Raw genomic sequence first — 15,165 nt, forward strand, 5'->3', positions numbered from 1 at the left:
TGTTATGTCAAGCTAACAGGTACAACCTAGTTTCACAAAGATGAAGTGTTGAGAAAGGTGCATTAGGTTCAAATCTGTCCTGGCAAAGCAGGCCTCTCCATACAGTTGCATGCCTCTCCGGGGCAATGGTCTAGTTCATGGGACTATGTCCTCTTCCCAGAAGAGTTCCTGGAAAAATGCATCTGAGGGCTTAATGCCAATTACTCCATTAGCTTTTCCTCAAAACTCTTCTCCATGTAGGCACAACTTAAACCAGGAAAGAACCTTGTTGAAACTGCTTTTTTTTTTTTCTTTTTTTTCTTTTCTTCTTTTTTTTTAAGAGACCAACTCTTGTGCTTTTCTTTCATTCTGTAGAGTACGCAGCTGACATTATTACCCACATGCTTAGCTAGTGCCAGTGCTGTAACGGATGACGCTAGTACTTAAATGCACTAGGAAGACAAGAGTGGGATGAAGCCATTTTTAGAACAACATGCTATTTTCTTTTTCAGTGCTGACTCATTCACTGTACCTTGTGGTATGTTTACCTTGATTGCTTGCTGCTTCACAGGCTGTTGAATGGCTGAGGGAGGAATATTAATCAGGGACACATAGCACTGTGCTCCAGAACTTCAGTGATGGTGACTGCTATGCTTTTGCCTGTCTTTTGGTGTTATTGTAGGAATTAGTTTTCCTTAACTAGCATTCACAGGTTTTTCAGTCCTGGAAACTGTAAGCAACATTCTTGTATTCGTAAGTTTTGCACAGCTATCTAGTTCATATCCATTTTTTTTCCTGTTGAAAATCTTTAATCTTCACTAATACTCATGTCAAGGTAAAATTAATCAGTCATTGTAGTGTATATCTGTTGAACTTAATTAACCAAAACAACCAATGAAGATAAAACAGATCTCAAAACCCATTTATCTTTTTTTTTTTTTTTTTTGTTGTTACATATTTTATATTAAAATCAAAATGTTATGGGAAGCAGTAGCAGTTACTGTAGCTAAAGCTATTAAAAGGTATGCTTATAATGCATGTGTGATCTCCATGGGCTATTCTGCCCATGGAGGGAAATGACAGAAATTTTTGGTTCTCAGAAATGTAATTGTCTACATTCAAAACAGAAATTGAAGGCCCACGGGTAAAAACTTGCTAATCATTCACAAGAATTTAAGAAATGCTATCAGTGTACAGTTACGAAACGGCTGCTCTCTGCTCTTGAACTGACCGGCTTGCTAGCCAACTGGTCTGGGTTCACATTGCAGCTAAGCTGATTTAACAACTAGCTGGAGCCCAAAGGGGCTTCACATTCAGCCCCTCTCCCTTCTCTCTGCAAGCTCCCATCATCTCCACTGTAGAAGGAGTAACGCAAATCTGGTCAGGGACTGAGGTATAGATCAGAAAAATAAATACTACTTCATAGAGATTTATGTCTACCAACTTAGTTCTACAAAAATGGCCACCGGTGAGCAGCTCTGCTGGAACAAGGCAAATGGCCAGGGTGGTGTGGAGGGCAGTATGGTCATCTGGCTGAACCCTCTCTAACATGCACCCACACACGGCCCAAGCAATGAGCTCCCCCAGCTATGAGGACTGTGGAGGAACAGGGACATGAGAAACCCTAAGAAAAATAGCCAGAGATGAGGCTCAGACAGATTAAAGAAATCCCTGCTTTCCAATATGAGATATAACCTGGGCATATTTTTTGAAAATATATATTTTTTGAAAACACAGAGGCTTTCTAAACCTCTTTTCTCATCTCCTGTTTTCATCAACTGTGAATCTGGTACAAATGCACTTCTTAGAAAGAAATTTACCTTGTTCACTCTTCAAAAGTTTTAAGGAAAGTGCAGCTCAGTAATTACTATGGAAGACAAAATGGAAGCTCAGAAACAGAGAGATCATGGTGTCAAGTACTGGACTATGACACTGCCATGCACTTACAGTTTGGGACTCTGTATTCCTAAACTCTCAAGTGGAAAACAGAAGTAGCAATATTTTATAGAGGTGTTGAAAGACAAAATAACAAGAAGACTAACAAGAAGAAAAGTGAGTCAAATCCAGTGAATCTTCATATACATACATAGCAGAGTAAGAACTATATATATAAAAATCACTGATAATATATAAACATAAAAAATAATTTTTATTATGCTTGAGCGTATGTATGTATTCATATATAAGATCTTTGAAGGACTAGGATGTTGCTGTTTTGCTTTAAAAAGAATTTAAAAATATGTAGCTGACATCAATAAGGGGAAATGCCTTTTAATGTTTTAATTCTATAAACACAGAGATCCTACAAAGGCCCAATTGTTTTATGTTAATCTGTTCACTTATGCACTTCAGGGAAATCTGCTGCTGCACAATCACCTCGATAATCCCTTGAATATTTTAATTTCCAGATATTCTGGAGCAAGGCAGTAAACTCTCCAGGCTAGGAATCTGAGATGTTTCTCTACCATTCTCAGTTTCTGAACCTAGTGATTATTTTAATTCAACCATTATTTACTGATGCTTACTTCACAGCTGTAAGAAAAGTTAAATATCTTTCCTCAGTTTTGCAGACAGAGTAATTGAAATGTCTGGTGATTAACAGATTACATTTCCTGGGTCAGAGAAAAAGTTCATGGCAGAGCTAATAATGAGTCTTATATCTCGGGTCTTAATGATTACATTGTGACAGTGCAGCATCCCTCAAAGTAGAAGTTTCAAAACAATGCATGTAGTTACGACATTGACAGAATGGGGTCCCTTCATTCTTTTCCTGACCTTGGGCTAGTGAGTAAGCCAGTCACTCAGTTTGAAGGGTATCTGTGTTCTGAGTGGCATATTCAGATTCTGCAGAACTTGTATTTTTCTTAAAAAATTTGTAATGAGAATATTCCTGATATATAATTCCTAGTATTATTGCTTTTGACAAAGGTTTGGATTCTTTACTGTAGTAATTGAGCAATTAAGTCTTGACAGATTGCCATTCTAGCATCTCTGTGAATTGGGGAATGATTACTATCCAATTTGTTAAAAGGGTTAAAGCTGGATGAAGTCACTGGAGCAGCAAAAATTTAAATTCACTTCTCCTAGATTTTAAGCTGCTTGAACCTACCAGCTGATGAAACTTGCTAATTTGTTTCAGTTATCCCAAATTCACCAAAAGGATAAAACAAAGAATTCTGAAAAAAAAAAAAAAGAAAAAAAAAAGAAAAAAAAAGGGCGTTTCTGTTCCCTAGGCCCCCACTGGGCTTAACCTGAAGCTTAGTGATAGTTCGTGAACTCAGTGTTTCACATTCACTTGAGTATGCTGATACAGGTTGGAAGTAAGAACAAGGCTCATGAAAAGTAAAAAATAGTTTACAAAGAAAAAATGAGGTGTAAAGACGGGGAAAAAAGAAAAAAAGGAAACATGATGAAAAGGAAAGCAAGACACCAGCAGAGATATAGAGGGCCGAGAGTTCTCCGTGTAGAAGTATGAGTATGGGATGGTAAGGAAAAAGACAGCAAAATGTAAACTTTTCTTTAATGTCAGAGCTATACCCTTGATTTTGTAACACAGACAGAAGTCGAAGTCTCTGCACAGGATGCACTTCCAGTTCTGGCTCATTGAGTTAGATTAAAAACTTCTAGGGAAGGGCAGTCTGTTTTACATGGATAAGAACTGTACTTGGATATGAAAAAATATTACAGATGTCAGCTTAAATTGGAATCAGTTTGCATGGAAATGCTATGAGGGTTGCAAGTAATTATTTTCCTTTCTCTGCTATGAGGAACCTTTCCTCTTCCAGCAAGGAGATTGACCCTGGATGGCTGCATGTGCACCCTGGATGGCTGCATGTGCATTTGAAAAGATTCGGCCCTTCAGCTGTGACTCATTACTATTGGTTCCCTATTGCTCAGAGGGAAGAGAGCTCTACATAGAGGTAGATAACACTGTGTCTGTTGGCTTCTGCAGAGCCCACAGGAACTGGAGATCTCTAAATACATAAATCTGGAGTGGAAGTTTGCCCACATTAATGTCAGAATCAGTTAAATTCTGGAAAAGAGTTCATTAAAAGGAAACAAAAAGAGAAGGCACTCAGAACAACTTTGGCTTTGTAGGCTGTTCTTGTTAAAAACACCAAAGGGAATATTTGTACAATAGTTTTTTTTTCTTTGTTTGTTTGTTTGTTTGTTTTTTTCCCAGAAGCAATGACAGCTGAAGAAGTTACCCTCCTAGCTTTTCCTTCTTCCTGTTCTGCTCCCAGTGCAGTTCTCTGTACAGCCTGATGTGCTAATGACACTTGTCAAGGGACTGTGCTGGACCTAGGCCATGTAAGTGATGTCAACATCCGAAAAGACATATTTTGGAACATTTTTTTTAAAACCTTATCACTTCAAGATCCAAATCATTGTGCAGCATCATAAATGGCTACACTAGCACGATTTTGGGGTGGCAAATGGCAGCAAGCTGCAGGTTTGAGTTCAAATGTAGGAGAAAGTGGGAACTGCTAAAGAAAACGTGTATTCCCACAAATAGTCTGAGTACCAGACCTGAGATATCTGTCTTCCCAAGGATCTCATGTAACTTTCAACAAAGATGGCTTATAGTATGAACTCAAAAGAGGCTCACTTCAACATGATTTTGGATACCCAGTCACTAAATGGAGTTTTGTGAGTAATCATCATCAAGAAAAAGCAAATCAGTAAGCCAGTAAATCTAGTCTTCTTACTTAACCTGGAGAAAAGGAACACAAAAATAGGATTCCACACAACCCGATTTTAAAATCACTCATCTTCAGTTGTATTTGACACATTTTTTTTCTAGCCCCAGACTTTGGGTGAACTGCCCTTTTAAAATTTAATTTATGAATTTTTCTGAGATGTGCAACATGAACTCTGAAGATGACAACAAATCCACTGACCTTAAACTAATTTATATCACACCAGTTTTATATATGTTTTTACCTGTGCCTTATACACAAAGAGTAAAGCAGGATTTTTTTCACTTTCATGGAATGTCTGAATTCCATACAGACACACTTAAGAGAGATACGCACAGGACCCTTTTATTTTTACAATGACTTTATGACATCAACTGTGTTTTTGTTTCCATTACAAATATTAAGAACGTCTTCCTCTTACCTGAAGGTAATGGCATGGCCTCAAGGAAGGTTTGATTTCCTGATGAACCAGAGGCTTATCTAAGTTCAGTGATGATTTGCGATAAGCTTCTTTAGCTTGACTTACTGTAAGCGTGGACCAAGAACTCCTTTTCATGTATTTACCATCAGGGGTCATTGCTAGCCCTTCACAAGCTGAACATTTCACGTCATTGTTACTTTTGGAAGTCTTCAATGAGAGATCCCCAAAATGTCCCTGGAGTGCCTCAGGGTAGCAATGGGATATATGATCCGTATGGTGCCTATTTACCACACTAGGGGTTCGATAAGTGCTATCACTGTCCAAATTATCATCAGAGCTCCACCAGCTGCTCATTCCAGATTTATGTTTGGTTTCTGGTTTTCGCTCCTTGCTTTTACTCCTTTTGCTATGCTTGGAATGGTGCCCATGATGATGGTCATCCCCTCGACTGTCTCCCTTTGTTCCATTAACATTGCCCTTGGATGATCCTTCCAGAGAATGAGATTTAGTAAAAAGTTTCTGGACTGAATGAACGAGATGGCGTATTCTTCCTGGGCTCTCACTGCGTTGTTCTGCAGCTGTTGAGGTCCTCTGGTACTGTAAGGTGTGAAAACCATCCCGGTGAAGAGGAAGTTGTTTTTCAAACTGGTCCAAAAGATTCGCAGGAATACGGTTAATCTTAGGGTTACCGTGAGACATGGCGCAGTCGTCTCTTGTGTCGTAATGAGAGCTGTAGTGCATTCTGGGGAAAGTGCTACTTGACATGTGATCGCCCATTACCATGGGCATCATCATGCATTCAGAATGAATGGAGCTGCGTGGTGAGCAACGATGGTGGTCCATCGGGCAACTCTCCGTGGGGCTGAGAAGATACGATTGCCTTGGCTCCTGCCCATGGTGGATATGGTCGTGGGTGTGTTCGCAATCTTCAGGGGATGCTAAGCCACAAGTATGAGCTGAACATAACTGTGGTTGGTTGCGACTGCCAGATAATCCTTTCATATTCCTCGGAGCAGGAGAGTATCTTTCTTCATTGAAGTGCTGAGAAGGCGACCATGAGTACTGCTGGTCTGTCAGGAGAACACATAAAATGTATGTTATCTGTCTGATTAAAAGATTAACTTGCAAAATCCAAGTACATTGCAAAACTAAACTAATTTTCTCTATAAACTCAGTGGAAAGTCTCATCATTCATAGGATTTCATTCACCATTTTAAAATGATAAAATTACTCACTATAAGCAATTTATGAGGTGAATGCAGTCTCCTTCCTGTCTGCAAAATTGTCTGCTAGCGGCTTTACAATTTCATGAAGTTATTCATTATGCAAATTTACTCAAATGCATTTAATGGATACACTCAAGTATTCAGTTTATTATCTGATATTTGGAATTCATATGTCAAGCTTTGTGTCTAGCCATTTAAACAATGTGGGTCTGATTTCTATTCCTGGGGTTCCTCAGTTGGATATATTAACCTAAAGATATGTAAAGAGTCATTTCCTTATCACACACAGCTTCATTTTCTTAAACGAATCTCAGCTTCAAGATCCCAAGTACACTGTTCGTAAACACAAAAAAATAAATAGAAAGAAAAAGAATGTGAACATGCTGAAATCAAGCTCAATTTTTATATCAATAAATGGCTTACAAATAATCTTTTCATACTATTTGAACATGTATTATCATTCGTCCAGATCTATTATCACTATTCCCATACATGTACAAACATGTCTATTAGACTATTTTTTTTCTTTGATACACAAACTACAAAATATTTATTTTAAAAATCTGTTATTCCCGAGAGAACAAATATCTTTAGGTACATTCTACTGATTATTATATACTAGATTATTTGTTCCTATGGATCATGTGCTTCAACTGTAGTTATTAAAGAAGCATGATTACTCAATAAATGTAGCTTGTAAGTAAAGATTTGGATACTTGAGCCTTTGATATTCTTTTATTTCATGCAATTCCTAGCAGCTGTCAAATGCTACAAACAAAAAATCAAACACTTTCCCTCCTCAATTTCAGCTTATTTAAGCAACAATTCAAAATCAGACAAACATATAGGATGCATGACAATCCTTTAGAGGATCAGACAGATGCATGTGTTTATGCTTACAACCCACTTAGCACAGTCTTTCTGTAAATTTGCTCTAAAAAGCAATCTTGCACAGGTACCTGATGTAAAGAATTTGAAGGCCTGGACCAAAATGGAAACCAGAGAATATCGTTATATATAGCAATATAACCTGACACTGAGTACCAACCTCTAGAGATAACACTAGCCAAAGAGCACTCTGAGTGATGTCTAAGCATATATAAAATCTGTCCTAAAAGTTCCCAATGCTGGTGAGATCTCAACACCTGCATATTGTCCTGAAACAAATCAAAACCTATTCAGCATTCAATCTTACAACCTAAATGCTATACATTTCCTGTAGTGGTAGATGCTTAACTAATTTTATTGCATCTTAATTTCAAAAACCTCCACATAATGTTTTAAAATGAATGTAGAATTAAACTAATAAACAATAAAATAATCTTCATCCTTGGTGCAATCCTGCTACAATAAAGTCAAATATGGAATTGTGTCTAAATTTCACCTCTAGACTTTTTCATGGCATATGTATGTGTACATATCCTTTTCTGCTTCTAGTTTGTTTTTTAACAGTTTCTTTTACTTAGTTTTTCACATTGAAATAAGAGCTAATTACTGTTCATTACCCAATCTGTTGTACTATTCAGCTTATAATACCCTGCATAAATATAGTTGCAAAAATGAAATATAATTGTTTCCCTGAAATAACATATTTTGGATCATCCAATTAAAAGTACAGCTATATATAGACAAAGAAGTAAGTTATAACAGTGTTTTGGGATTCAGCCACATAAGCAGCATTGTAATAAATGGCACTTAACCCAGCATATTACCAGACATTATCAGGGGAATAATAATGGTCAATGTGTTGAACTTAGACTTTACTTCCCACAAAGGGTTTCCAAAGCACCTGACAGAAATTACTGCATTAGCTTTTACAATCCTATGAGATGTGGAAGGCACTTTTACAGGAAAGTAAACTGGAACATAGGCAACGTTTTCTGAAATGCTTGTGGATTTGCTGGTTTTCATTTTCACAGCTGTATGAGTCAAAGAGAGGTGGAAGGAAGCTCTTCCGTCAAAGTGACACACAAGAGCCGTCCCCAAGCCTTTTCATCACCATCTTGCACATTTATGAATGAAGGTAACTCTTCCACTACATCTGTGAATTGCCATTGCATTTCAAAACAAAACAAAACAAAAAGGCATGGCAGACATGCAGAAGGAAAGAAAGAGCTAGCCAGGAGCAAAGAACTCATTTAAACGAGCTCCCTAGAACAGAACTACTGGCCTCACACAGTATCAAACACAGCCCAGAAGACTTTGAACATTTTCATCCTGATATATTCCCTAGGAATGTGATACAGCATAACTTGATTGCACTGCAATGGGCAATCTAACAGCTTTTTCCATCCCTCATGATTCCTGATGATTCAAGCACAGTGCAACTATAGAAAAAATACAATTTTCTGTAAGTTGTTTTCATAGTTGTATAGCATTTTATGTGCCTCATGGAAATTTTGATTTTTTTTTTTTGTGCTTGAGATATAGTAGCTGAAAACTGCTATAGGCATTTAATAAGCATAATCAAAATAATTAAAAACTGAATTAAAAAGGGGTACTTTCCAAAAGTAATTTTCCCCTCTAAAATCTGCCAGGGAGAGTAGCTGATACTAAATAAAGTCTCAAATTACTTACATGTGCACCTTCTAAATTTATCACTCTTTTTAAGTCTGGGATCTGTTTGGGACATCAAACCTGTTTTTACACACCTTTACTTCTTATAAAACCTCTTAAAATCTTCAAAATTTTGCATTATTATATATATATTCGTCAAGTCACCTGTGCTTTGTTCTATTCATTCAACTTTGTTTGTGAGGTCTGTTTCAGGGCTCAAAGAAACAGTTGAGCTATGGCTGAATGAATTACTGTATGATACCAGGCCAGGGTAATTGACCATGTGGTAGCTCTTAGCCTGCCAGAAACACAAAGAAAAATGTGCTGGCTTAAAATTCAATTAAGCTAACATGCTTTTCTAACATTTGTAAGAAGCTGAAAGTGTGTTTGTGGTCAACATCCACAGCTCAGTTGATTCATAAAAATATGTAAAGCCACAATATTAATATATTTTTTTCCTGATTTGTTTAAAGAGAAAGATAAGATCATAACATTTTGTATAAAAATAATAAATGCCAGAATAATCCAGTAATGACAGATTGGATAATGACTGGAATGTTAAATATTTATTGAAGATAACAATATATGCATTATTATTATTATTATTATTATTATTATTATTATTATTATTATTATTATTGTTATTTACATCAGCTCCTATAATTTCTTAGGGCAATCACTATAAAAATATCAAAGTAATTGAGGATACTAATGTGTTTAGTACCTTAAAGAAATTGCCACCATCAGAACCAATGAACTGAAGGAACACAGCAAGCAAACATAACCCCAAGCAAACAGAGGAATGGAATAAGATAAAAATACAGTTGGGCATGGGAATAGCTCTTTTTTTCAGGTTCAATCATGGAGAATCCGGTATTTCCAAAACCCTGAAAATCTCTCAAGGCTCTTCTTTCCGGAAACTACTGCACAAATATAAGTAAACCTTTAACCTTGATGTATTCGAGGATTCCTGTATCCTTTCCTGTCTTTTACACCTCTTTCCCTGTCAGGCTATGTCCTTTTCTGCTCTTTTTTCCTGGTTATTCTTCTCTACTTTCTGATGCTAAAACAGCTGCTCTCATATTCAAGGCAGATGTTAGTTTTATGTCTTCAGGGACTGGTCATAATTTATAGAGCATTCAAGCTTCTTCCTTGTGTCAGTCAGTATCAAGGGAAAAAAGAGAGATACAATGACCAACAATATTGTTTGAAATGATGAATTAGACTGCATGTGAATGTGCTAGGGCAAAAGGGACAAAAAAACTTGAAGCAATGAAAAATTAGGATTTTGCATCTTTGAGTTCCTGGAACACTGCTGAAAAGAATCAGTGCAAAAGCACTGGGAATCTCTGACTTTCAAACAAGTGTATGTCTCCACAAATCTTTTTGTTACAAATATTTTTTGTCTGTTATGCATTGAAAGTAAGCTTGTGAAGCATCATTATAATACCTGGAATGTATTATGAAAAAAAATATCCTCACAGCCTAACCTATAACTAATACAAATATTGAATGTTTTAAAATCAAGTATATTAATCAAATAAGTACGTATTAAATCTTACAAATGCATAAATAAAATGTGTTAGCTGGAGATTTGTCTGTCCAAGGACTTCAGTCCCCAGCATCAGATGAGCACTCTTTCCTTATTAACTTGTTGTGATTTTTTTTTTTCCTAACCATGAAAAGGAACACATCCAGGGACTAGATGAGTGACTAACCTGACAAGTGCAAGGAAGAAATTCTGGAAATGCCCTAAGCTGCTATTCAGAGATTTTCAACCTATCTATGTAGCACAATACCTCATATAAAATTTACATTAAAGAGGAATTGAAGTGATTACCTGGCTTTAACCTCCAGCTTTAGAAGATGGCTTGTATTTTCTGTTACATTGGCTTGATGCATTTGCACAGCACATGGTACTACCTATTTGTGACTTCCCATCTAACACCTCAGGCTGCTTACTTGAAATATTGAAGTTTGAGGGGTAGCATATCCTCAAAAACAGATAATCAGCTCTACGAGGGATATAGCAACAAGGTCATCTATGCATCCAGTGTCCCTGTACAGTCAAAGGAGAGAAGTAGGCAGTTCTGAGGATGTAAAGCCAAGCGCCAAAATGCTCAAGGCTATCAAACAAACATGAGTCACAGGCTGTATCTGAATTCCTGTCTTGTTCTGACACTTAGGCACCTGAAACAAGCCTGAAAAATAAATGCCTGTCTGTTCAGTACCCTGAGTGGTCTTTGTGGTAGACACATATGGCAGTGTTTATACTAGTAGACTAAAAAGAGCTGTAAGAGGTGATCAGTCCATAGTTAAATGGTTGCCATTGTAGTTTCAGACAATGTAAATAGGACTTTTCCAACCAAAATGTAGATATGATTTCAAGCATAGCACGGGCCAAGAATTATTGCAAATAGGCCATCTGGATGTGGTTTTATTTTGGAATGTGAGAAACCAGCATGATTCATCTCAGCCTGAACTACGTGTCTCAAAAATGTCGGATGAATACCATCTTTCAAGTACATATTTATCTCTGCTGACTATAGGGAAAGATGTGGGTGACAGGTTCCAATGCAGAAAACTACATCATAAATATCTAAAGTTAGGTGATCTGAAGCACACGTCTAATGCTAAAATATGGAAAATGATTTGACAGCCCAAGCTAATTCAGTGGAACCACATGATGAATAATGACCAAGGATAAGATGTTTTTTATAACTCCTGTGTTAGATAAAAATGTACATGCAAATTCTATTCCTAAAACTGCATCAGTGACCAGAACATAATAATTTGGAGCCAAGTCAGAAAACCCAAAGGGAAAAATAAGGAGCATGTGGAGTGCTGCCATGTATTTAGTACATTCACAGTTTTGAGCACTGACGCAGATACCTGCAGGTGGAACAAATATTTCATGGCACCCAATTATATCTTTCAGCACAACAATTCTTTTACTTCAGCTCCATCCATCTTTCAATCAGAGATTAGTAGATTGGCAAACTAACAGCCCAATGGATTTATTTCTGAGATAATACGGTTGTATAGTAAAGGAATGTTCATGAGTGAGAACGGGATCTTTGATATGACGGTGGTGGTAGGGTAGGGGGGTGAGATATTGAATTTTGGGGAACACAGAGTAGCATTAACTGGTAGGAAATAAACACCAACAACTTGGTAAATGGGGAAAGCAGTGACCAGGGACATGTTGAAGTAAGATTACAACACAGACCTCTTAGAACAGAGAATGGGGCATGTCATAAATGAAAAAGGAGAAATGAAAGAAAAGAAAGGAAACATGGATTGACAACATACCCACACCTTATAGATGGAAGAATGGGACCTTGACTTGTCTGGGAGAAATGAGAGGCACAATGTTGCTTCCAAGGTTGCAACAAGGAACAGGACAGAAATCCCAGAGAGGAAATATGGGAATTGCAAGAAGCTCCGAGGGTTGAAGTGGAGGAATGCAGGGAGCCCTGAGTGTGATGCAAAATTGATTTCCATTGGCTTGATGTCCTAGTATTGATCAGTATGTAACATGCAGATCTGCATAGTGCTTTTCACGTTCAAAGTACATCACCACTATTCATTTTTACAACAGTTCTGTGACAGAGTTAAGCCCACAAAATGATTCATGACTGCCACTTTTTCACAGACGGTGATCAGTGAAGCTATTGACAAAAATATAAAGTATCAGGATTTGATTGATCTAAACTAATGTGTAAAAATTTTCCTGTAATATGGAGAAATACAGTTGTATGTCGTTAAACAAGGCTTCATTATGTAAGTGCTATTTAAAAACAGGCTACAAGAAAATTGTCTATGATGATTTCAAATACTGACCAGAAATGCCAGCCCAACACCATTAAACTTCTTTTGTTCCTTCTTGTATATGGTTTTACAAACTTATTTTCCCAAAACAGAGAATTTTGGATCTTATTAGTATAAATATAGGGGACAATCAGATTCCCTTTGTGTCATTAAAATGCAACCATTTTCTCATCAGAGACTCTGACAAATGTGTTTACTATGCACCTAAGCAATTAAAGAGAGCTAGAGTAATTGGGTAGTAGAGCTTGAGGATTTATAGAGGAATCTGCACATAACTCCAGAAGAAAAGGGGAAATCCTTGTCACATGGCAATGACAAATCTCCCATTAACTTCACTGGGACTGGAGTTAGTCATAAACATTTGCTGAGAAAAGTTCTTGTTTAGCTACCTATGAATACTGTCACTTGAGGAGGATCACCTCTGATCAGGGCTCTGTATCACAGAAAGCACAGCTCATCTTGAATTGGACCAAATGTACAAAAAGCCTGCAAGGGTCTCCATTTGGAAAAAGGATGGAACGGGGGTATGAAACTTGTATGAAACTAGTTCTTCTGGAATCCTGCCATGGATGCCAGTGAGACCAAGATGTAATCCAAACCACTTGGACCAGCAATTCAGCTGGACCTACCAAATTTCCAAGATTTCTTTTCTATCAGATGAAAAATAAATGTAACAGATAAAGCTGGTATATATGAACTTCTCCCTTGAGTGATTTATTTATTTATATTTATTTATTTATTTATTTATTTTTGCTTAGTATTTCTGAAATTCTTCTTAATTTGCCCTTTATTCATGACTATTTATGACAGGAAGTTTACCATTCTCTGTAGTACCACTCTCTGAGGGGACTGCAAGAACTTTCTATATCCAAGCAAAAATATTTACCATACATTCCTTCTAAATTGCTGCTATTATTCCATAAAAAAAGAGTGTATTTTAAAGATTCGCTTATTTTGTTGAGAGCTCTTTTGGGAATGAAATAACGTAAGCATTAATTCTCAGAAGCATTGATTATTGCCAGAGAACATACGGCTGTTCAATTTAAAATACCTTTCTATTTCAAAATACCCTTTACTTAAATAAAAAAATAAATAAATAACGCATTTAAAGCAACCTTTAAATTGTCAGAACTGAAGAAAATTATTAAGAAAATCATTTGTTTTTTGTTTGGTTGTTTGTTTCAGCATCAGTTCTTTGTAGCCTTAAATTCACCAAAAATCTCAAAGTTTCAGCCTTGGTTTAACCTAAAACATTTTTATTTTTTTTCCACTTTTAAGTGTTCATCATTATCTGCTTGGCTGTACACCCTTGGTGCCAGCTCTTGCTGCTTTGTCATTGTATTGTGAACTTTTCTGCTCTGCTCAACCCACTGAGATGGAGGAGGTCTCATCCTGATTTTCCTATGGGGTGCAGGAAGAAACAGCAGCTTGGTAACAAGTTCCCTTTTAAACATGTTGCCATAGTAACAGGCAGACAATCTCCCTCTTTCCATAACCTTCAGACTGGGAGTTTTTCAAATGAGGGTGCTGTCTCTTTTTCTGCCTGACTGAGCTCTATTTTGGGTCTGTGAGAAACATTGCAGATATTCATTGCTTTTTCCTGCAACCTTTAGCACCCAAATGATGGGTCAAACTGTGAACCCTGCTCCTGGAATGAGGTGGTGGTGGTGTAAGTACCATGCACCCATACCAAATCTGAGACAAGACATAATGATGCTGGCTGGTTATTTATAAAGGGAAAATGAGTTTGTAGAAATGTGTAAAAGTGAAATGGAATGGCCCAAGAAAGTTGTTGTGAAAGGTGAAAAGGAACTCAGTAGTGAAAGTCTGGACTCTATAAAGAGTATTTGCTGGTGTTTATCCTGCTACAGTCACAGTAGCACAAAGCCCCTTATGAAGACAAACTGAATCAGTGTCTGGCACCGTGAGGCACAGCTGTGGTCATCCACATCCACGCTGGAAGTACCTCCACCACCTTGACTTTGCCCATATCAACTGTCCTGTTCTAGAAAGAGTTTAAGCAGTCCATAACAAACATGTGGAGGCAGAGCATGATTTTTTTTTTTTTTTCTGGGGGATTGACAAGCACATCACTTAAACTGCCCATCAAGGGAATACCGTTATAAGGCTGCACGTTTTATCATGTTAAAAGGAGACAAAGAAGGGAAGACACTTAGTGGAGCAGGCAAGCACAGTGAGGCATTCAGATGAGTCAGTCTCTCATCTTCACTGGAGCTGTCTACAGAAACATAAGTACTTTTGTCTACAGAAAAGTAAGTGCTGAGGATCAGCTGTATATCCAGGTGATACAGAGGTCATCAGAGCATGAGGAAGAGAAAAACGTCCCTCATTTGCTAACATCCCACAATCCAAGTGTGAAATATAACTCAAGCTGTTTTATCACCTTCTCCTCATGTCCTCTTTCTCTCTTTTCCTTGAAAAGGTCTTTCAT

At 37.2% G+C, this 15,165-nt stretch overlaps 1 protein-coding gene across 14 annotated transcripts in view; it reads right to left on the reverse strand.

The window, feature by feature from the left end:
• DLGAP2 (DLG associated protein 2) overlaps nt 1–15,165 on the reverse strand; it is a 471,424-nt gene that overhangs the window by 90,813 nt on the left and 365,446 nt on the right. For all 14 annotated transcript variants that reach the window (XM_027455147.3, XM_027455135.3, XM_038177139.2 and 11 more), the window contains one exon: nt 5,101–6,170. In XM_027455147.3, the coding sequence (XP_027310948.1) occupies nt 5,101–6,170 (1,070 nt within the window). The remainder of the gene's footprint in view (nt 1–5,100; nt 6,171–15,165) is intronic.

Source organism: Anas platyrhynchos, chromosome 3 (genome assembly GCF_047663525.1).
Source record: "Anas platyrhynchos isolate ZD024472 breed Pekin duck chromosome 3, IASCAAS_PekinDuck_T2T, whole genome shotgun sequence".
Taxonomy (NCBI): Eukaryota; Metazoa; Chordata; class Aves; order Anseriformes; family Anatidae; genus Anas; species Anas platyrhynchos.